We start from the raw sequence: 23,189 nt of genomic DNA, 5'->3' as shown, positions 1-23,189 counted from the left end.
TCCTTAGTAGCTAGAGGAGTCTGTGATATCCCCAGTGCCTAGCACATACTAGGGGCACAATAAATATTTCATTAACCAATGAATATATATATCATGATCTCATTTATACAGAAGACTAAAGTGTTTATGTATGTGTCTGCATGCATAGGTAAGCATATAAGGGGTCTAAGATAAACACTAAACTATTGATTCTAGGTACTTCTGGGAAGGACAGTGGGAAGAAAGGTAAAAAGGGACTTTCATATTTTGCTCTAATAATTTTTGCGTTATTTTTCTTATGTTAAAAAAAGACAACTAACTACAACACATGCAGAAAGAAAAAATCTAAATATATTTAGAAATATAAGCTTATTCACAGAATGATAAAATTTAGAAACTCATAGTGACCTCAGTAAGCATACCAACTCAAAAGCCTCTGACTAGAAAGGATGTTAAGAACACAGCTCCCTGTCCTTAGTAGGCCCCTCAATCTTGGTTCAGTACTGTTCTACAGTAGTCCCTTACCCCAGCCTGGTGTGTTCCCAAATCTCCCACAGGTAATAGAATCTAGGATTTTTAAATAAAGTAATACCTTTTAAAAGAACTAGAATTAGAGGAATAAAAATTCTTGTTAACTTTTTACAGCCTTTATACAGGTTTTTACTGTCACTTAAAGTAATAGAGTATACTAAGTGAAAAGTATATTAGTAGCATATCACACATCAAATTAGTAATAATGAGTTGTGTAGAATTAATTTCCACTTATTTTCCTTTGCTCAGTAGAAACTTTTGAAGATCTACTGAGATCTGTTTTAGAAATCACTATATCACTTCAATAAAATCCTTCATTCCCATTTACTGCTAATCCCTGTTCCCATACCCTATCCCAATCGACCACTAATCTACTATCTGTCACTACTATTTGTCTATTCTGGCCATTTTCTATAAATGGAATCACAACATATAATCTCTTAGATCTGGCTTCTTTCACTTACCATCTTTTTGAGGTTCACCCATGTGGTAGCACGTATCAGTGGTTCACTCCTTTTTATTGCTGAATAGTATGCCATTGTATGGATATGCCATACTAGTGCCTTTTAATGTTATGGCTTAGACTTCCATTTTCCAGGTTGTACAATGGATGTAGGATAACTTGGGTACTTGGGGTGGGTGAGACGGACCGGTAGCTAACTTTTATTTAAGCCAAATGATATAGATGAGTGTTTCTCAAATCCAATCCAGTTTATACACAATGAGATTATCCTAGCTTCACTCAAAAACATTATGGCATCAGCCCCTTTTAAAACCACTGTCCCATACCTCTCCTCTAACAGGAACACAAATGACAGTTCCTCAAGGTTTCCTTCTCTCTCCCAAGGTTTATAAAAACCCCTACTCTTGCCAGGCATGGTGGCTCACACCTGTAATCCCAGCACTTTGGGAGGCAGAGGCAGGTGAATCACGAAGTCAGGAGTTCGAGACCAGCCTGGCCAACATAATGAAACCCCCTCTCTACTCACAAATACAAAATTTAGCTGGGCATGGTGGCACACGCCTGTAGTCCCAGCTACTTGGGAGGCTGAGGCAGGAGAATCACTTGAACCTAGGAGGCAGAGGTTGTGGTGAGCCAAGACTGCACCGCTGCACTCCAGCCTGGGCAACAGAGCAAGACTCCGTTTCAAAAAAAAAAGAAACCCTACTCTTACTATGTCTTTTGCTTCACCTCCTTTTTCTACCTCCTACTCCTTGTTTTCTCTAAGATTACCTTCCAGCTGATAGCTTCAAAATTTCCACATTTTCAAAATGTCTAAAAAGATCTATTAGAAGTAAATATTGTATGTGTACATTCTGAAATTTTATTTAAGAACCTGTTCTTTTTATGTGGTCCCTGAAAATAATTTCTTTTTCAACAGAAAAAAAAAACTTTGTAAGTAGTTTTAAAAGAGACAAAAACCTCACAATGCCAATATAAATGAAGCACGAAGATCCAGGTCAACATCTGACACCCTCATTTACAAGCAAAGATCAGAGAATATATAGTAACTAGCCACAGTTTCCTATGATCTTTTCTCTTTAATGTAACCTTGTTAAACACTGATTTTTCATTCAGTGAAATATACCACAACAGTGATGGCAGCAGCAGCCTGCCTGGAGTGGGCACTGTGAAGATGCCAGCTGCAGTGGGAAAGGCACAGCTGGGGCTGTACGCTCCACGGAGCCGGCAGGTGTCAGCTGGAGCCAGGAACAGGTAGGAGCCATGCCGCCTTACAAGTTGAAGAGGCGGGATCCCTCCCATGCTGGGTGTAGCTGTAGCCACCCAGCCATGGCTACAGGCATCCCTGTGCTCTTGGGGGCCCAGGATGCGCCCCCACCTCCATCCCCCACCCTCACAGGCTCGGAAGTGCCTGCTCCCACTGCCTGGCCTCTTCCCACTCCCAGCACCCATGCTGATTTCAAAGGAAAGTTGTGACCAAGGGAGGCACTGTCACTACCCAGCTGGGTGAGAGCAGACTCATGGTGGTGCTGACATGCCAGTGCCCTGCCACCTCGGCCCCCTCCAGACTTTGGGCACCCCAGAGGACAGGAGGAAGGCTGTGGGGGTGCTGAGAGCAGCTTGGCACAGGCCTGCAGGTGCCCCATGGCACAGCCTGGGCACTGTGGGTACTGTACAGGGCAGGTTGATGGTGGCAGGAAGTAGACAGGCTCCTGGGCAGAAAGGGGTAGATCCACCTTCAAGCTGGGGACAACCTGAAGCTGGGGGCTGGGCTGCCAGTTCTGCAGACTGGAGTGAGAACTTACAGTGCTTTTTCCAGGCCTGCCCATGGACCAATCAGTATGCACTTCCTCCCCTCTGAAGCCCATAAAAGCCCTGGACTCAGCCAGACTCCGGCAGACATGGGGATGACCTGCCTGTGTAGGGGAGCTACCCACTGTGGATCTCCTCTCAGCTGAGAGCTGAGTAGATGTCCGGACGACCTGCCTGTGGAAAGCAGCTACCCACTTCAGTCTCTTGAGAGCTGTACTGTCACTCAATAAAGCTTCTCTTCGCCATACTCACCCTCCAGTTGTCCACGTACCTCTTTCTTTCTGGACACAGGACAAGAACTTGGGACCCGCCGAATGGCAGGATAGAAACAGCTATAACACAAACGGCTGAAACACGTCCCTCACTCACCATGTTGTGGGCAACAAGAAAAGAGAGAAGAGCTGCAGCCCTTCAGGGAGCCCAGACTGAGGTGCTCCCAAGCCAGGGCTGTGACACCCTCTTTGGGGCTATGCAGTTCCTGGCATCTCCAAGCTTCCAGGCACTACCACGTTCCCCAGTGCCAGCAGTAGAAGCCACTTGCAGTAGTCCTGGTCCAGCCACAGCCTCACAGGAGCCAGTGCCCATGCCAGCACCTGGAGCTCCCCACCCAGCCACAGCCAGGCACAGCAGCTGGACCCCATGCTCCCTTGCTCACACACCCCTCCCCTCTGCACCTGGCTCACCTTTAGCAGGTGTGGGATCCAGGCTGGTAGTGCGAGCTGAGCACAGCCTGCCAGGATAAGTGGGCAGAATGAGCCCAGCAGGCCCAAGCAAAACTTGGGCAAAGGCACCACCAGCCACAGAGGTTTCCAGCTGGCAAAGCGACACCCCAAGGATCCTGTGACAATAGCATTATTGTCTCACCTCTATCTTATGATGATGCTTGATCCAGATTAAGTGGATCACTTACATTTATAAAATATTAGATGCCCATATGTAGAATGATTAATCAATAATAAAGCTGAGTGAGGAATGATGGTGCAGGGAGAGGGCTGGGAAAGAATGACACACATCTAGCAACATACTTCTTATTACCAGCCTTTTTTAAGTCTTAATTCTCTAGGTGATTCCCAGACAATTAGTTTGAAAACATCATAAATAAGATGATATGGACACAGATAAAAGCTTTCCCAATGGTAATTGTTTTCTAACTAGGAAATTATTTCACTATCTCCTTACTGACCTACAAGACAGTTCTTTTGGAGTATTTAATGGAGTGAGCAATAATGGATAACACCAGCTACATGTAATTAGAAGAAACTTGTGAGATAAAGAAAAATAATACAAGCAATTATTAGCAAGGGCACCTGTTAAAAGTACCAAGAATACTTCTCTGGTGGCCAGTTATTGCAACTGGCATGTGACAGGCTCTGTGAACTACATCTTCATCTTTGAAAAGACAACTAAAAAGGGAATCTTGGGTTAAGGTTTGCTCTGCTGCCATTATAGCTCCAAATCTAACTAGGCTGGTATAAGGCAGTGTGAAGAAAGGCTCTGCATTATACATTTTTTAAAACCTGGTCAAAACTCCCACTAAGCATTCTTTAATGTCATTATTTCAATCTACTTTAAGAAAATGAATGACATGATAATACTATACCTTTCTCAAGCTTTCGTATTCCTCACGAAGTTCCCCAGGCTTGCTTAATTTGATTGGTGCTCTGAATATAAAGTCTGAAAGAAAGGGAAAAGAAAATACTTTTTAAGAGGACTTTCTAGGAAGACCCACAGGAGGCACAATACATGTGGGTTATATAAATAGATGATAAAAATCAAAGCTAAGAACAGAATAAACGCTAAGTCTTAAATACTATCAAAAAGGTAGAGGAAAGTATACACTTCTGTCTCCTTCTGACACTTCTTTATACCCTCAAGGTATATTTGGTGGTCTAAATATATATTAATTTTTAAGACTTACTAATAAATCTACATCCCACTGAGGTTGATAAATGCTCGTTATAGAAAATAGTCTCCCCAAAAAGTTGCCTTTTGTCCTTTTTCAGTTGTCTCAACTATCTTATTTTTTTCCCTGCATTTCCCTCACAGAGGAATCAACTATTTTAGAAAGACTCTTAATTAATATACTGAGTAATGTAGAAGATATTTAGATAGAAACACTGGACCTAAGGCAAATATAGAAAACAGTAACATAAAACTTTTCCAACCACTACAGAATTGTTAGACCCTAGGTTTGGAAGGCAAACATTCCATCACCTTCACCCACTTGATAAGGTAGGTATTATGCCCATTTTACAATAAGAAAACTGAGGGATTAAATGACTTAGCCCAAGGTTACAGAGCTAGTGCATGGCGAAGCAGGGAGAAAAGCTTTAACAGGAATCAAGAAGGAAATACGTAATGATTAAAAAGGTAACCCATCTAGAGTTGAGCCCACTCTCTCCCCTTTTACAAACCCCATTATAGTGGCCCTCCTTGAATAAAGTCTTCCTTACTATCTTTTTTTAAAACAAGAGCAACCCATCAAGAAGATGTAACAATAAAACCTGTATGAACCTACAACACAGCAAAAATTCATAAGGCTATATGGAGAAATTAATCAAAAATTAATGTAAGAAATTTTTTTAACACACTGCAATTAAAAAGATAGATCAGGCCAGGCACACACCTGTAATCCAAGCACTTCGTGAGGCCGAGGCAGGCAGATCACTTGAGGCCAGGAGTTCAAAACCAGCCTGGTCAACGTGGTGAAACCCCATCTCTACTAAAAATACAAAAAAATTAGCTGGGTGTGGTGGTGGGCACCTGTAATCCCAGCTACTCGAGAGGCTGAGGCAGGACAATCACTTGAACCCAGGAGGCAGAAGTTGCAGTGAGTCGAGATTATGCCACTGTACTCCAGCCTGGGTGAGAGAGTGAGACTCTGTTTCAAAAACAAAAATCAAAACAAAATGGATCAGGCAGACCAAAAGGTGGCAAAAATACAGAAAAATTGAACAATAAAATTAATGTGGTCGTGTGTGTGTGTGTGTGTGTATGTTTATGTATATATAAACCCCCAATGAATAGAATACATATCTCTTAAGGCAAACAATTTAAAATACTGATGATACATTAGGTCATAAAGATGCTTCAAAAAATTTCAAAGATTTTGTATTACACAGACTTTGCTCTTTGATCCTGGATGCCATTTTCCAAGCCTAGTTTTCTACCTACCAAGGTGGTAATTTTGGGCTAATATTCTTTTTCAATAAATTCCTTTTCTGATTAAATTTGCCAGAGTAGATTTCTGTCGATTGCAACTAACAACCCTAGCTGATTCAATTTTTTACATGGTACCTTGAAATAACCAATAAGTCAGTCTCTAGTAAAACTGATTAAGAAAAAAAAGAGAGAAGATAAAATTATATTAAGAATAAAAAGTTCTAAATACAGGCAACAAGGTGAGTTTAAATCTCCAGAGACTATTGAAAGAATGCTGTAATGAATATCTTGCATATATATCATTTTACATGTCTGCAGGTGTACCCATAGGATAAATTGCTAGAATCAGGTCAAAGGATACATGCTTTTTGAGAGGAACACCAAATTGCCCCTCTGTCATGAAGCCTATATCAATTTATAGTCCCGCCAGCAATGCATGGGAGTGCCATTTCCTCACACCTCTTTTTCACTTTTTTTAGAGATGAGGTCTCACAGTGTTGCCCAGGAGGGAGTGCAGTGGCTATTCACAGGCATAATCATAGTGACCTATGGCCTCAAACTCCCAGCATCAAGAGATCCCTCTGCCTTAAGCCTCCCAAGAAGCCGATCTACTCACATCTTTTCCAACACCATGAGTGCTGAAACCTTTTCGCTTTGCTAATCTAACAGATGAAATTTTGCATTTTATATGCTTATATTTTATGAGTGAAATTGAGTATTTTTATATGGTTAAGAGTAATTTGCATTTCCTTTGATATGAAATGCATATGCATTTCCTTACTCCTACTTGTATTAACTTTTTCTTCTTGATTTGTTAAGAAAAATTAGCTTTATGTTACATGACTAGCAATACTCTTCCCGGTGTATCACTTGTGTTGACTTTGTTTATAGTGGTTATTTTTATGTAGTTATATTAATCAAACTTTTCTTTTATGGCTTCTGCGTTTTTTATTATATTTGGAAAGACTTTCCTTTAGGCCAAGATACAATAACAAATTCCATCATATTTTCTTCTGGTAGAATGCATAAGATTCTTCTCAGATCTGCTTTTTAAAAATTCTAAATCTTTATTTTTATTTGAGAAGCAACATAAGGAGCATAATCTTATTCAGGCTTATAAATAAGTATACTATCCAACACAAGAAACCAAAAATATTTTAGCAATAGCCTGGTAGAAATGGTAATTTTCACTTACTGTTGGAGAATTTGCTTTCTCCAAAATACTTCACTGATATTTAGTACAAAATGTCTCAAGAGCTTAACATTTTCATTTTTTACACAGTAAGCCTGATCCCCAACTTAGAAGGTTGAGAGCCTTGGATAAGTCAGTCTCAACTTCCTCTTCTGTAAAATCAGAATACCTATCATCACAGGTTATTATAAGGATCAGATGAGTGCAATATGAGTAAAAACACTTTGCAAACTATTTTAGCCAGTAGAGTGGCATGCAGCAGAATTTACTGAGTATAAAATTGTCTCTGGTACTGGTGGGACAGCATTCTTTAAATTGTGGTTTGGTTCAATTTACTTGCAAGTACAATCTATAAGAAACAAAGATAATCTCCAGGAGTGGTGGCTCATGCCTATAATTCCAGCAATTTGGGAGGCTAAGGTGAGAGGATCTCTTGAGGTCAGATGTTCGAGACCAGCCTGAGCAACACAGACAGACCTCATCTCTGCAAAAAACAAACAAACAAAAATTAAACAAAAAAACTCCCCAACAATTAGCAGGGCATGATGGTGCACACCTATAGTCCCAGCTACTCAGGAGGCTGTGGCAGAAGGACTGCTTGAGCCCAGGAGTTTGAGGCTGTACTGAGCCATGATTGTGCCTAGGCAACAGAGCAAGACTTCAACTCTTAAAAAAAAAAAAAAAGAAAGAAACAGGCCAGGCACAGTGGCTCACGCCTGTAATCCCAGCACTTTGGGAGGCCGAGACAGGCAGATCACAAGGTCAGGAGATCGAGACCATCCTGGCTAACATGGTGAAACCCCGTCTCTCCTAAAAATACAAAAATTAGCCAGGTGTGGTGACAGGTGCCTGTCGTCCCAGCTACTTGGGAGGCTGAGACAGGAGAATGGTGTGAACCTGGGAGGCAGAGCTTGCAGTGAGCTGAGATCGTGCCACTGCACTCCAGCCTGGGGACAGAACAAGACTCTGTCTCGAAAAGAAAACAAAGATAATGTTCCAACTACTTTGATACATATATTACATGAAAAGTTAAATTCACTTTGGGATATTAAGAAATCTCAAAGTTCATATAAGACCAAGGAGGAACTCAGCATAATGACTGAAATCTTACTATGCCTCTGGCTTGTTTGACTGCAAAAGGTGATGTGCAGGGGTAGAGGTAGGGTACTAATTTACAGTCACCAAAATTAGTACTGATATTAATCAGTTTAGTCAGATTAAGATGAACAATGTTTAATGCTTTAAGGATCATTTTTTGCCCCAACAGGACTGTGCTATATTAAATGACACCATGCCCAAAAGCTCAAAAATTACATAGAAAGTAAAGTACTTCTTGAATACTAAAACAGTTAAGCATAAAAGGTTGTGAATTGGTCCAAAGTGATATTAACTTAAACATTTAATCCTATGTTCTATTTTAGCTGTACCCTCTAAAAATGCTAAGAAGGAAAAAAAAATCCTCACTTTTTTTTTGTGGGCTTGCAAAAAGAACATAACATTAGATTCAGATACCTGCTCTGTCAATTAAGCGAGAGTATTTAGAAATGTCAAAACTTGAATGATGGAGCCTTGGGAAATTTTATATATAATATATATAAAACATATATCATATATATATAAAACATATATCATATATATATATATAAAAATACATGTTGAAGCTTCTCTTTGACTTAGTCTTCCTGTCTATCAAATGGGGATCAAAATACGGGCCAAGCTACCTCATAGGAATGCGGAAGACCACAATTAAAAGTAACAGTAGTAGTAACCAATGAAGAATCCCCATAATAAATAAGTAAAAACAGCTAACGTTTAATGAAAAGCACACTCTATGCTAAATGTTGCATGCATGCATATGCACAAGTGCACACATGTACACGTACACATACACAGCAAAGAGTTGACACAGCAGGCCTGTCTATCCTTTTCTTTCTTTCTAACACATCAGTGGGAGAAGATGTCTATCCTTAAAAAGGCCTGCTTCCAAGGCTTGCCCTTGGCTGGTGCCTAGAAACTTGGATGTTAGGAGGGTTCCCACCCTCCTTAACTGATGAGTTGTTCACTGTACCTAAACTACAGAAACAATATAATTATGCCAAACATCTGCTTTCCTGCGGGGAATCTGAAATTCTGGCACATGCTAGGTAGAGGGTGCCTATGTGATCAGCTAATATAAACCCCAATCACTAAGTCTCTAACGAGTTTCCCTGGTTGAGAACATTTCACACGTTGTCACAACTCCTCGCTAGGGTATTAAGCACACCTTGTGTGCCTCCACTGAGAGAGGACTTCAGAAGCTTGTGATGGGTTTTCCCCAGACTTTGTCCCACACACCTTCTCCCTCTACTGATTTTGCTCGGTGTCTTTTCACTGTAATAAATCACAGCACAGAATACATCTATGTATTGAGTCCTTTAAGTCCCCCTAGCAAATCAGTGAACCTGTGGGTGGTCTTGGAGACCTCCCAACACACACATACAACACATGTCATGAACTGAAAATCTCTTTAGATCATAGTTTCAATCTCAGAAATGAAGGCAACACATCAGATAACTTCTAAAGTTAGTGATTCAGTAACAATACTTTGATTTCACTTTTATTTCCTACTCAATATGTTTCTCTAAATTTTTTAAATCTCCATTAAAGTATAATACTATAGGTAAAATGCTATTAGGATTTCAAACTTAATATTAAGAGTATGTATAACATCAAAATAATTTATTTGAAGCCTTGTGAAATGTGGTGTTTCAATCTACCTGGACTATTATGAGAAAGGAACCAGGAAAAGGCCAGAAAAATGAAGATCTCCCCCTTTTAAATCAAAGTCTCATAACATCTCTTAAAGATGAATGGAGAACATGTATGCATTCAACAGTATCAATTATGCCAAGACAGTTATTATGAACCTTTCAGTTTCCCAGATTTTTAATAAAGAACAATCACATACAATAAAACAATTGTTACTGCTGATGTGAGACTTTACTTTTCTTAATTTTCTCTTTACTTCCCTTTCCTTCCTGGGGTCACATGTCAGCTTCCTCCACCCCAAAAGAGGAAATTGTGGGTGAAATGAAAGCAATACTACCCCACCACAAAGCAGAGCAACAAGATGTCAAGTCAGAACCAGGAAAGGCAACATCATCTTCCTCGGTCCAGAGGAGTTAGTCACAAAGCTACCAATCCTTCTAGCAGCTTTTACAGGGATTTTTAAGTGTTTAGTAGCACTGAAGCAATAACTCACCCTTCCTTCACCTCACAGAACAGAAATGCTGGAAACTACTTCAGGTGTCACTGAGATACTGAATATCTTAGCATTCATAAATGAATCTAATGGTTGAAGTACTTTCTTAATGCCTATCCTTTGACTATTACTATACTTAACAGGAAGAGAAACTCTCTAAGGATATGATGCCTTAAGAATGACATGCACCTGTGGCCAGTGACCTAAAATGAATCTTATGTGAATTATAGGAACAGCTATAGTTCCCTGAAGATCCTTCCTGAAAAAGGATTTTCTCTCAGCCAGAGTGATTGCTTATTAATAAAGGCAAAAAAAAAACAAAACAAACTACAAGATAGGCATGTTGCTAATTGCATTAAACCATCAGGAATGAAGTGTCATTGCCAAAGCATCCACACTCAATGCAAAATTTAAAAAAGAACCTCACTCAACTGTGATGGGAAGATGCTATCCCAAAAACTCAAATCCAAACGAAAGCATCCCTTGGTACCTGAGTATGCGTGAGTTTTTACCCCTGTACATTCATTTTCTATGAGTGCAGCAGAATGAAAAAGAATTTTGGACTTACTGAGTCCCAAGACCAAGACACTCATTTGAATAGTCCCACTTACTAGCTATTTGTCTTTGAACAAATTAAAAAAAAAAAAAAACCTCTTTGCACATGAATTTCCTCATGTGTAATTTGGTAATAATACAACCATATATCAGAACTATAGACAAGATTAAATTAATGATGAATTCAAAAGCTTGTAAACTGCTGTTTGCCAAATTATTTAGCACTACACAAATATATAGTTACATATAATATAGTTATACTAATATCTGTTATAAAATGGTTAACTGAGGACTAATGTGTTTTCTTTAAATACACAGAGACAATTTTCTGTAATCAGAAGAGTTGATGCTATACCACTTATATTTCAACATGCCATAAGGGGCCATCCATATCAGTGGTCCCCAGCCTTTCTGGCACAAGGGACCAGTTTTCTGGAAGACAGTTTTTCCACTGACTGGTGTAGGGGTTGCGGGGGGAGCAGATGGTTTCGAGATGAAACTGTTCCACCTCAGATCATCAGGTATTAGCTTGTCATAGGACAGCACAGCCTACCTAGATTCCTTGCATGCACAGTTCACAATAGGGTTCATGCTCCTATGAGAATCTAATGCTGCCACTCATTTGCTGTGTGGCCGTGTTCCTAATAGGCCATGGACTGGTACCAGTCCGCAGCCCAGGGGTTGGGGACCCCGATCTATATGACGTGGATCTGCCTACCTCTTCATCTTCATACCACTTCATTCCCTGCCTATTTTACATTCCATCAACAACTATGGTTCTTGCCCTAAACCATGCTATTTCTGCCTCTATGCCTCTGCCTGAAATGCCCTCACTTTCCACACTTAACTCTCCACCAGCCGCTTCATAGGAAGCTAAAAACAACTCATCTTTAAAACTCAGTTTAAATTTGTACAAAACGTAAGATAATAAAACAAAGCCAAAAGATGAACTTGGAAAAAGTACTTGCCACACATATAATAAAAGGCTAATTTCCATCTCTACCACCACCAGTAGCATTATTACAGTGGTTGGCAGTTATGTAGCATGCCAGGCCCATTTCTATGCCCTGAATATTAACTAACTCAACTTCATAATGACTCTATGGGAAGGTGCTATGGTTATCCACATTTTACAGATGAGGAAACTGAGGTACACGAGTTTCATTTGCTAAGGCTACCACTACTGTAAGTGAAAAAGCTATGATTTAACACAAGCAATCTAGATCCAGGGTCTGCCTGTGCACTTACCCACTATGCCTTATATATATGTATGAACCTAACAACCCCATACAACAATGGATAAAGGACATGCATAGGCAGTTCATAGTATAGAAAAATAAAAACTAAGAACAAAACACTTTTGTATCAAGTTGGCAAAGAACAAAAAGTTTCATAAGACAAGAGTTAGCAAAGCTATGCTTTATCTTAAAGATATATATGTGTACAAATATATACATACAAGAATGTTCACTGCTGATTACTCGCCATACTAAAGACTGGGAACAACCTAAATGTCCTTCAAATAAAGATTGATTAACTAATTAGATGATGGGGACACACATGGATCTATTTCTGTACTGTCTGGTTTTATTCCTCTTCTGGTCTCTGGGTTTATCTGTAATTTTTGTTAGAATGTCATTCATTGTGTATGAAAAACTATAAAGGCCGTGGGTGATGTTATATTCCTACAGAGGATCCACCATCTTCTCTGATAGGCAGTTAGAATGAGGGGGCAGATCACTTCACAATCCAAACATGACATGAGCTGACTCAAAGACGGCTGCAGTATAAAGCTTCTACAGCTCATTCTCCCCTAGTTTGTAGCCCTCCAAGGATCCAACTGAGATCAGTGTTTCCCGAGCCTATCTTCCTTGAAAGATCATGAACTTTTTCTCCTCAACACTGGAGAACTGTTAGAGTCTGCCTTGCTTTTCAGTAGCTTTCTGTGAGGCTTCTTAGCCTTTTACCCTGCACAGTTAACAATCAGCAAACACCCTGGGAGCTAGGTAGGAGGGAAGTAGGTGGAGAGGGCAAGAGGCTATACATCTCTTCTCTTTGGGATCTTGGACCCTCAGGTTCTGGTTGCCTTGGCAGCTCTGAACTACAATTTTTGTATCCTCAGTCTCATGAAGAAAGCACCACTGACGTTTTTGCCTCTTAATAGCTGCACTCTCATTTTGCCAAGAATCCACAAATGTCTGAAATCCTGGCTGCCTTGGCAACTTACAATGCCTTCATATAGATTTTTTTAAATCAAGCTTTTCTAGTTATTCTCAACAGGAGTTTTTGTCTGCTACAATCTGCTTCATCATAGCCAGAAGCAAAATCTACATACTTCATAAGCAGTGGAGAAGATAAGATTTTCATGATGAAACTACAAGCCAAAAATTAAAACCATTTTTTAAAGTATGAAATGATGCACATCATAAGGCAAGTGTGCATACATAAGTAAATCTGAGGAAAGGAAAAAGGATCAATGAGGCTGAATTCTTAAAGGCAAGGCTTCCTGGAGGAGGTGAATTATGTTAGGCATTAAGAACAAGTACTAGTGAGGAAAAAGCCATTTCTGGCAAAGGAAACTTCACGAGCAAAGGCAGAAGTGACTATGTTGTGTCAGATGGACTGGAATAGGGTGTGTGGGCAGTAATGCTGGATAGATGAGATTTGAAGATGTAGTCACCATAGATTAAGAGAGTAAAGAGGGAATGAACAGCGAGGAAGAAAACAAAAGTAGAGAGCATTCTTTGAGAGTCAAGAAAGGGACATAATAAAAAGCAGAACATGGGTGATTCAAGTCCTAAATAAGTTTACAATCTTACAAAGAAAGGAAAAACATACTTGAGTGAAACAACTATAGAATGTCAAAAGAGTTATAAAACTAAATACCTAAGTACTGCAAGAGGTGGAGGTGCACAACAGCGAAAGGCAGGCAATGAAACAAAGCACATCTTTTACAATGAAACATATGTTAAGTGCAAAGATACACAAGAAACAAGGCAATTATCCATATTAATCTCATATTTACCTGCTTAGCCGGGCACAATAGCACATGCCTGTCGTCCCAGCTACTCAGAAGGCTAGAGTGGGAGGACTGCGAGTTTGAGGCCAACCCCAGGCAAAGTAGGGAAACCCCATCTCCAAAAAAAAGCAGCCAATCAAATTTACCTGCTGATACCATCCACTAAACCTTGAACAACCACTGTCAAATGAAGTAAGTGAAAGGAGAAACTTTAATGTTTAAAATAAATGCACCATTTAAAAGTAGTAAGGTAGAAATACAGGAGTGAACCACAAATGTATTCTAAAACCAAACTATTGTAAATAACTTTTTTTCGAGAAGAAAATCAAATCAGCTAGAATTGAACCCCCCCAAAAAATAAAATAAAATAAAAATAAAACCAAACTAAAGTGTTTCCCATTTTATCTACTATTTTTTGGTTTACTCCTTCTGATTCTCCAAGAATATAGATGATAGCCAAGTACCGACTGTCTTAAACCAATGCAATTTTCACCTACCCCCTTGCCTAGGACAAGTAACAATTTACAATAGGCAATATAGAGTGTTTACCTGGGAACAAGAGGAAATACACAGAAAGAAAGTTGAACTGAGCTAATAAAATTTAGTATCAAATTTTAAGGCTGCTCACTTAGGTTCCATAATTTACACCACCGATTACTACTATGATAGTAGTAGTACTACTACTGTGTTTTTAAACTATTCTTTGGCAAAGTACTAATCAAACAGAAATGCCACAGCCCACACAAGAACTTATGAAATGCTATGTAACATCTGATCTAGTAATTTAATTTCTAGGAATCGATCTAAGACAGTTATCTGAAATATAGCAAAACTTTTACATAAAAATATTTTCATTGCAACATTGTTAACAATTGCAAAATAAAAATCAAGAATAATTTAACTGTCCAATACTGAGAAAATGGTTAGGCTAATTATGGACAGACCATACACTTGTACTATTATTCAGTCACTAAAATTGTATACTTTTAATAATACGCAGTATTGCTTTCATAAGATGGGAAACTGCTTAAGTTAGTGAAAGATGCAAGTCACCTGTATGGTAAATGCACCTGATAGCAATAACTTCAGCATACCCTGAGAATAACCGATATGGTGGACACATCTGAATGTGTGTTCCAAGCTAGGGAATCTGGGAGTGGCCAACTCAGAAATTCATTCCTTGTCTATGAGGAACACCTGAGCCCCTGTCCAGTGGAACATGGGCCATATGGGACATAGAGGTCCTGACTTTTGAGTTGAATGAAGGGTGCCAGGTGGCGGTTGTTAGATAAAGGCTGCTACGTAAAAATACTATAGAAATTGCAGGCCTTTTGAAAGTGGCGGCAGTTCTCCCACCCAGCCCGCCACCACTGGAGTCTCTCCCTGTATGTGAAGCCCCCAGGAAAACTCCATGTCTCGTTTACTGGCTAAGTCTCTTCTTTGGCCTCTTGAACCTGGTGCCATCCCCACTGGAGCTGATGGGGGTTTGGCACAACATCACCAGATTAAGTATACCTTATAATCTCAAACAAGAAAAACCATTAAACACAGAAACAGCAATAATATACTGGAAAAAGAAACAGTGACATAATCGTAGAACTCACAAATGGAAAAAAAAATTCGTGATAACATATCAAGTTATCATATGTAAATGTGTAAGAATGATAGAAACAGTCACCAGAGATTAGTAGGTTAAAGAGGGAATGAGCAATGAGGAAGAAGGGAGGTACTGCAGAACGAGAAAATATAAAAAGAAAGGCACAAAACTCTTTCCCCAAAACATTTATAATGCAGTTTATTAGCTAAGACTAAATCACAAAAAGCTTTAAAAATAGTTTTAAATAACTAGGGAGACGATGACAGATGCAATGTCACAGAATAAACAACTGCCAAATGAATCTTACAAACACACACTGCAGTTAAGAATCCACAGGAGAAAGAGAACAGGGCTGGGAAGGAGAGGCAATGCTTTCACAAGATGAGATGAAGCTGCATCTGGCCTGCTGACCGTAGTTTGCTAATCTCTGGATTAGTGAGAAAGACAAATTAAGACAGTTGAGGCTGGACGTGGTAGCTCCTGCCTGTAATCCCATCACTTTGGGAGGCCAAGGCAGGAGGATCTCTTGAGACTAGCAGTTTGAGACCAGCCCAGACAACATAATGAGACCCCATCTGCACAAAAAATTAAAAATTGGCCAAGCATGGTGGTGCATATTTGTAGTCCCAGCTACTCAGGAGGCTAAGGCGGAAAGGTCAAGGCTGCAGTGAGCCTTGATTGTACCACTGCACTCCAACCTGGGCAAAAGAGCAAGACCCTGTCTCAAAAAAAAAATTTAAGACAACCGAGACCAACAGGATTTGCAAAAGCAGGTATAAGAGTAGAGTCAAAGCGAATAAGGTTTCTTGTTGAATCCAGAAATGGCCCCAACAACAAGGCTTTGTTGTTAGGTAATCCGCACTGGATCAGCACAGTCAAAGCAGCAAGAGGCACACGATAAAGGAGGTCACAGAATCAAACACAGACATGGGAATGCTGCTAAGATGAAGGCTTTGGACCTTATGGCCTTTTATCCTAGGCAGACCAAGCCCATGTGGTTGTCCTCACTACCACATCTACCACCACCATGATACAAAATCCTTTGGAATTAAGTTTTGCCCTGTTTGAGGCAAAGAATTATTCCTGTTAGTCCACAAGGTAGAATGATACCAGAATTAAAAAGAATGCAGGATTTGGAACCAGACAGACCTGCAGTCACCTAGTGACTATGTGCCTACCAGTATTTATCTTTGCTAAGCCTGTTTCTTCATTCATAAAATGGGAGTAGCACTTACCTCAACACAGTTGTTTATCTCACCTAATCCTCCAATACCTACTTGGTATAGATTGTGGGCATTCAATGATAAGTAACTGGCCTCCCTGTCTCTTAGACTCTGTCTTTCCATCTATCTTTAACATTGCTTCCCTTTCTTTATGAAGAGAACTGACCCTACCACCCTTCCACTTAATAACTTTTATTGGCTTCCCACTGCCTCCAAGATTTGTAAACAGGACCCAATCTGCCACTTCAGCCAATCTTCTACTATTCCTTCAATAATCCTTTTCTCCCCAGCCCTTACACATCTCCCTATTCCTAGATATGCCATATCCTGCCTCCACTAGGACTTTATATATGCCACTTCCTCCTCCCAGAATGATTTTCTTCCCTTTTCACTATGATTTGCTATTCATACTTCAAAACCCTGTTCACTGCTCTCTCCTTTGCAGTTTTCCCACTAACCCAGAGAGAATTACATTAGCTTCCTGTAGGCCCTCATGGCATTCTGCACTTATCTCAATTGCAGTAACATTTACTACTTGTGTTATAATTACTTTACTTTGCCTCTGACTTCCTAACTTGAAGTTAGGGATGATCTCTAGGTATGTGTCTCAGTGTCAAACAATGGCTTAAATTTTTTTTTTTTTTTTTTGGCTGAATGAACCAATGAGATTCATGACAGCATCATTTTGCACTATGGTCTTTTAAAGAATTCGTTTTCTGAAGGTAGCTGAATTTTGTGAAGTTTTTCTTTATAATTAAGGCAAAGGTGAATTTATTAAAGTCAAAGTCTCATTATCATCAACTTTAATAGCGTCCAATCTTTTGAGGTTGCATTATAATAGTTTTATAGAACGAAACACTAGAAAATTACAAGAGAAATGGCAAAACAGAAGGAAGGGAAAATAAGTCCATAAACACCAAAATTGAACATCAGTTGTCTTGGGGCTTAAAAATTTAGTTGTACATACATGTAAGGAAAAAGACTGGCATAATGGAAGTTCATGCAAAAAATAAAAAAGAGCAATTTTTGTTTTGCCTGCCAATACAACTTTTGGCATCATTAATAAGAATTTAGCGCTCAGATGGGAAGACAGTAAGTCATATTATACTTGGCTCTGGTCAGGCTATAAAGTATCAGGTTTTCTGAGTGGCATATTTAAAGATGACTAGAATGGTTAAGGAATCATGACATATAAAGAAAAACTTTCCAGCTTTTTAGGAATTTTTCCTTCATTAAATATTTACTGAGCGTCTAAGACATTCCAGATAACATATTAAGTGCTGAATACATAAAGACATAATCCCTGACCTCAAAGAGCTCAGTATAGTGCCAGAGACAGACATATAAATAAATAACTTTAATCCAGTGAAATGAGGGATTCACACGATCAAATGGTGGCAAAAATGAAGGAATAATCAACTCACATTTGAGTGAGAAAACATTTTACCGAGCACTTATGTTTCATTTGGGTCTTGAAGGATGAGTATAAATTTGCCAGGTAGATAAGAGGGAAGAATATTCCAGGCAGAATAATCATTGGTGAGGAATATCAGAAAGGCTTCAAAAAGCTTACGATATTCCAAGAACTCTGAGTAGTATGGTATGACCAGAATCTTGGGGAAGGAAAAAAAAAAAACAGAACAGAGAGATGAATATGACAAGTTTAATCTAAAAACTTACAAGTAATCATGGTCTCTAAATACTTGAATACTGAAACTAGGGAAGCAGATTTTGATTCACTAAAAAAGAAAACTTTCAAACAATTAAAATTATCCAAAAATATTCCTCTTTGACTAGAACAAAAAAAAGAAAAATAAAAATTGTCCAAAAATAGAGAGCAGGGAGTACAAAGTAATCAGAATGGGAGAAACATCCCTATTAATGTGTAAGATCAATACCTCCACAGGTGTTCAGACCTCATCTTCCTTTACCTCTTCATTGACTTAGCTCATTCCATTTCCTCCATTCTCTCCAGCACCATCAATTTCTTCCTCTCTACTATGATAATATACAAATCTAAAATACAAACATGACTTGATATCATCTATCTTGAAAAGAAAACATTCTTGGGCTCTTGTCCCGGCTGTAGGTACTGACCCATTTATCTGCCCCCATTACTGCAAATTCCTCCAAAGAATTGTCTAAATGTTATATTCACTGTTTCCGCTTTCTCATTTATTTTTTGTTTGAGATGGAGTCTCACTCTGTCGTCCAGTCTCTGTCACCCAGTCTTGAGATGGAGTCTCCCTCTGTCGGCTCACTGCAACCTCTGCCTCCCAGGTTCAAGCAATCCTCCCACCTCAGTCTCTCAAGTAGCTAGGATTACAGGCATGTGCCACCATGCCTGGCTAATTTTGTTTGTATTTTTTAGTAGAGATGGGGTTTCATCATGTTGGCCAGGATGGTCTCAAACTCCCGACCTCAAGTGATCCGCCCACCTCGGCATCCCAAAGTGCTAGGATTACAGGCATGAGCCACTACACCTGGCCTGGCTTTCTCATTTCTAATTCTCACCTTAACCCACTCTATTAGGACCTTTTCTTTGTCCTACCACACTACCAAAACTGCTCTTAATAAAGTCACCAAGAAAGACTTCCAAGGTACCCCAGGCTACGTAGGTATACAATATAAGCACAAAAGAGTTCAATGGGTAAGTTGAATCTGATATACAAACAGAATCTTTACTTAGCCTAAAAACTAGGGATCTTTAAAATTAAAATATCTAATACTAGCCTTATTTAAGTTATCAATCTGGGATAAACTGGCTCAGCTTCAGGTTTTTGTTTGTTTGTTTCTTGTTTTTTTGGGTTTTTTTTTTGAAACAGGGTCTCACTCTGTCATCCAGGCTGGACTGCAGTAGTGTCATCTCGGCTCACTGCAGCCTCAACCTCCTGGGTTCAAGCGATTCTGCTGCCTCAGCCTCCTGAGTAGCCGGGATTACAGGCATGTGCCACCATGCCTGGCTAATTTGTGTGTGTGTGTTTTTAGCAGAGACAGGGTTTCACCATGTTGGCCAGGCTGGTCTCGAACTCCTGGCCTCAAGTGATCTGCCTGCCTCGGCCTCCCAAAGTGCTGGGATTACAGGCATGAGCCACTGCACCTGGACAGCTTTAGCTTAACATTCTTTCACAAAGGTTTGTGTCTTACTCATCTTTGTATCCCTAGCACCTGGCAGAGTGCTTGGCACAAATATGTGGTATGTGCTCCATGAGGGGGTACAAAATGAATGACTGCATATAATAACAGCTAATATTTATTAGGTATTTACTTTCTATAAGCAGTTTACACATATCATTTCATTTAATCCTCACAACTCTGCAAAATAGCTATTATCCTCATACTAAAAAAGAAGAAATTTAGGCACAGAGTTTAAGACGCTTGCCCAAAGCCACACAGCTACTGAGTAGTAGAATACCAGTATGCAAACTCAGATCCACTAACTTCCAATCCTGTCTCCTTTCCAGAATACTATTTATGATGCAAAATGTTTTCATACTGAAGTATTTAGTGAAAAATTTCATCTATCCTGCAGGCATTTTACAACCCTTCTGACCTCATCAGAAAAGTAAACATGTAAGAATATTATTGTGCCTGGGATTCAGTAGGTGAAACATCCAGGCAAGCTCAAAAAGAAAACTGGCCTGGTGGTGCATTTGCACAAATGACCATCTTTCTCCCTCCTTTCATTCGTATTTAGCTTATACTATACAATTATCATCTTATCTTATATTATCCTAAATGCTATAATCAAGTCATCTAAGCTGATAAACACATATAAGAGGCTTTAGAGAGGTATTAGAGAAAGAAATGCAACAGAACAGTAAATCTCAGTCCATGAATTGATCAGATTGGTGTTAAAGATTGACTAGTTGAGAAATTCTGAATTGAGGCTACAATAAAGTCATTTATCGCACAAATATTTATGAACCTACTATATGCCAGATATTGCAGCACCATGGAAATCCAGGCCAATCCTACCCCAGGTCTCGGCAAATCGTAATCCTCCCCAAATCCTACCCCAGGTCTCAGCATTTCAGGACAAATCTCCTAGTCACCAAAAGCTCAGTTTAAGTTCTTAGAAAGTACAAAATACAAGTACTTTTTCACTAGCAAATGTGATAAAATATTTGTATGACTGGATTCCTAAACCAATATATATCTGTTTTGACAGTACATCTCCATTACAGATTAAATATTTCTATTGTCACTAACATTTATTGATGACATACTATGGACTATTAGTACCTAGCCAATAGCTTTGGAACTTTTAATACAATCCACAGTAAGAAATACATTTTACATCACTCCCCAGTTCATGATCAAACACATGTAAAACTGAAACAAATGGTTCATTATGCTAATATCTATTCTATTCCTTTAAAAAAATGCTAATCTTATCCCATTAATCTGATTTTACTGTTTAAATATCACTATGAAACAATATTGATTATCCTATTTAAACTTTACAACAATCCTTTGAGGCTGTTACCATTATTATCTCCACTTACAAATATGGAAGCTGAGGCTCAGAAAAGCTAAACGCTCTACTCAAGGTCAAAAATAGCTAAGTAACTGAGGGAGCAGAATTTAAACCAGGCAGTTGGCTATGCAACTCACAGGGTAAAAAAGAGCTTTACAGTATAGGGCCCAGCACAGCTCAATACATAAAAGTAAAAAAAAAAAAACAAAAAAAAACCCAGCATCCCTAGTAGTAAATTAACATTTACTGAAGGATTAAGTGCCAAGTACTGTGCTAGGGGTTTCCACACATATTATTATTTAAGCCTTATAATAAGCCTGTGTGGTTGTAGTATTTACTTTTTACAGACCAGAAAACAGAAACCTCTCAAGGACGTTAATTAAGCAGCTTTGTCACGGTCAATGAGACAAAGGTGGCAGAACTGAGATTCAAATCCAGATTTTCTGATTTCAAATTCACTCCCCTTCCCTGAAATACATGACCTGCATAAATAAAAGTGATTTTTTAAAAAAGACCAATTTTTCCCTTAGATCAGGCAAAGGAATCATTCATAGAACTAATTCAAATTACATCAAGAAAGTTAAAACTTTCTATATTTTCCAGACTAGTTTATACATCAAAGCATTTTCCACAATGCTGAATACAGAATGAGTATCCCTTATCTGAAATGTTGGGGACCATCAGTGTTTCGGACTGTCTTTGGATTTTTTAGTATTTGTATATACATAATGAATTATCTTAAGGATGGAAACCAAGTCTAAATACGAAATTGATTTATGTTTTTTGTTTTAAATTATTTTATAGAGAGAAGGTCTTGATGTTGTCCAAGCTGGTCTCGAACCCCTGGCCTCAAGCAATCCTCCTACCTCGGCCTCCCAAAGTATTGGGATCATAGGCATGAGCCACCATGCCCAGCCCATTTATGTACCATATATACCTTATATACACAGCCTGGAGGTAATTTTGTATATTTTATTTTTTTTAGAGACAAAGTCTTGCCCTGTCACCCAGGTTAGAGTTTAGTGATGCAATCATAGCTCTCTGCAGCCCCAAACTCCTGGGCTCAAGCAATCCTCCCACCTCAGCCTCCTGAGTAGCTGGGACTATAGGTGTGCACCAACATACCTGGCTAATTTTTTTACTTTTGTAGAGACAAGGGTCTCCTTATATTGCCCAGGCTGGTATTGAACTCCTGGCCTCAAGTGATCATCCCACCTCAGCCTCCAGAGTAGCTGGGATTACAGGCACAAGCCATAATAGTGACCAGTTAATAATTAAAATAGTTTTGTGCATAAAACAAAGTCTGTGTTAAGTACTTACATGTAGAATTTTCCACTTGTCATGTCATGTCAGCACTTATAGTTTCAGATTTTTGGCACATTTTCGATTTCAGATTTTCAATTAGGGATGTTCAATCGGTAGTAGACAGAGCCAAAGACTCAAAAGCAAGCCAAGTCCAAGACTATATAGAACTAGCCCAAATCTACTTTAAGTGATGGCAAAAAAAATTACTACAACTAGTATTTCCCCAACCAGTAACCTTAATGTTAGTATGACTAAGTATCAAAAATGCACATGGAGGCCAGGCACGGTGGTTCACGCCTGTAATCCCAGCACTTTGAGAGGTCGAGGTGGGGGGGATCACCTGAGGTCAAGAGTTCGGGACCAGCCTGGCCAACACGGTGAAACCCTGTCTCTACTAAAAATAAAAAAAATTAGCCAGACATGGGGGCACTGGCCTGTAATCCCAGCTACTCGGGAGGCTGAGGCAGGAGAATCCCTTGAACCCAGGAGGCAGAGGTTGTAGTGAGCTGAGATCGTGCCACTGCACTCCAGCCTAAGCAACAGAGCAAGACTCCATCTCAAAAAAAACAAAAACAAAACAAAACGAAAAATGCACGTGGTAACGTGCAAAAACAGGAAGAAACAATGGGT

At 39.3% G+C, this 23,189-nt stretch overlaps 1 protein-coding gene across 1 annotated transcript in view; it reads right to left on the bottom strand.

Moving 5' to 3' along the window:
- Positions 1-23,189, bottom strand: part of RNF169 (ring finger protein 169) — an 87,442-nt gene that overhangs the window by 47,976 nt on the left and 16,277 nt on the right. The window contains exon 2 of the mRNA XM_034933378.3: positions 4,386-4,459. Coding sequence (XP_034789269.2) covers positions 4,386-4,459 — 74 coding nt within the window. The remainder of the gene's footprint in view (positions 1-4,385; positions 4,460-23,189) is intronic.

This window comes from Pan paniscus, chromosome 9 (genome assembly GCF_029289425.2).
Source record: "Pan paniscus chromosome 9, NHGRI_mPanPan1-v2.0_pri, whole genome shotgun sequence".
NCBI classification, from domain to species: Eukaryota; Metazoa; Chordata; class Mammalia; order Primates; family Hominidae; genus Pan; species Pan paniscus.
The sequence above is the reverse complement of the archived record's forward strand: the minus strand, read 5'-3'. Positions and strand labels throughout refer to the sequence as shown.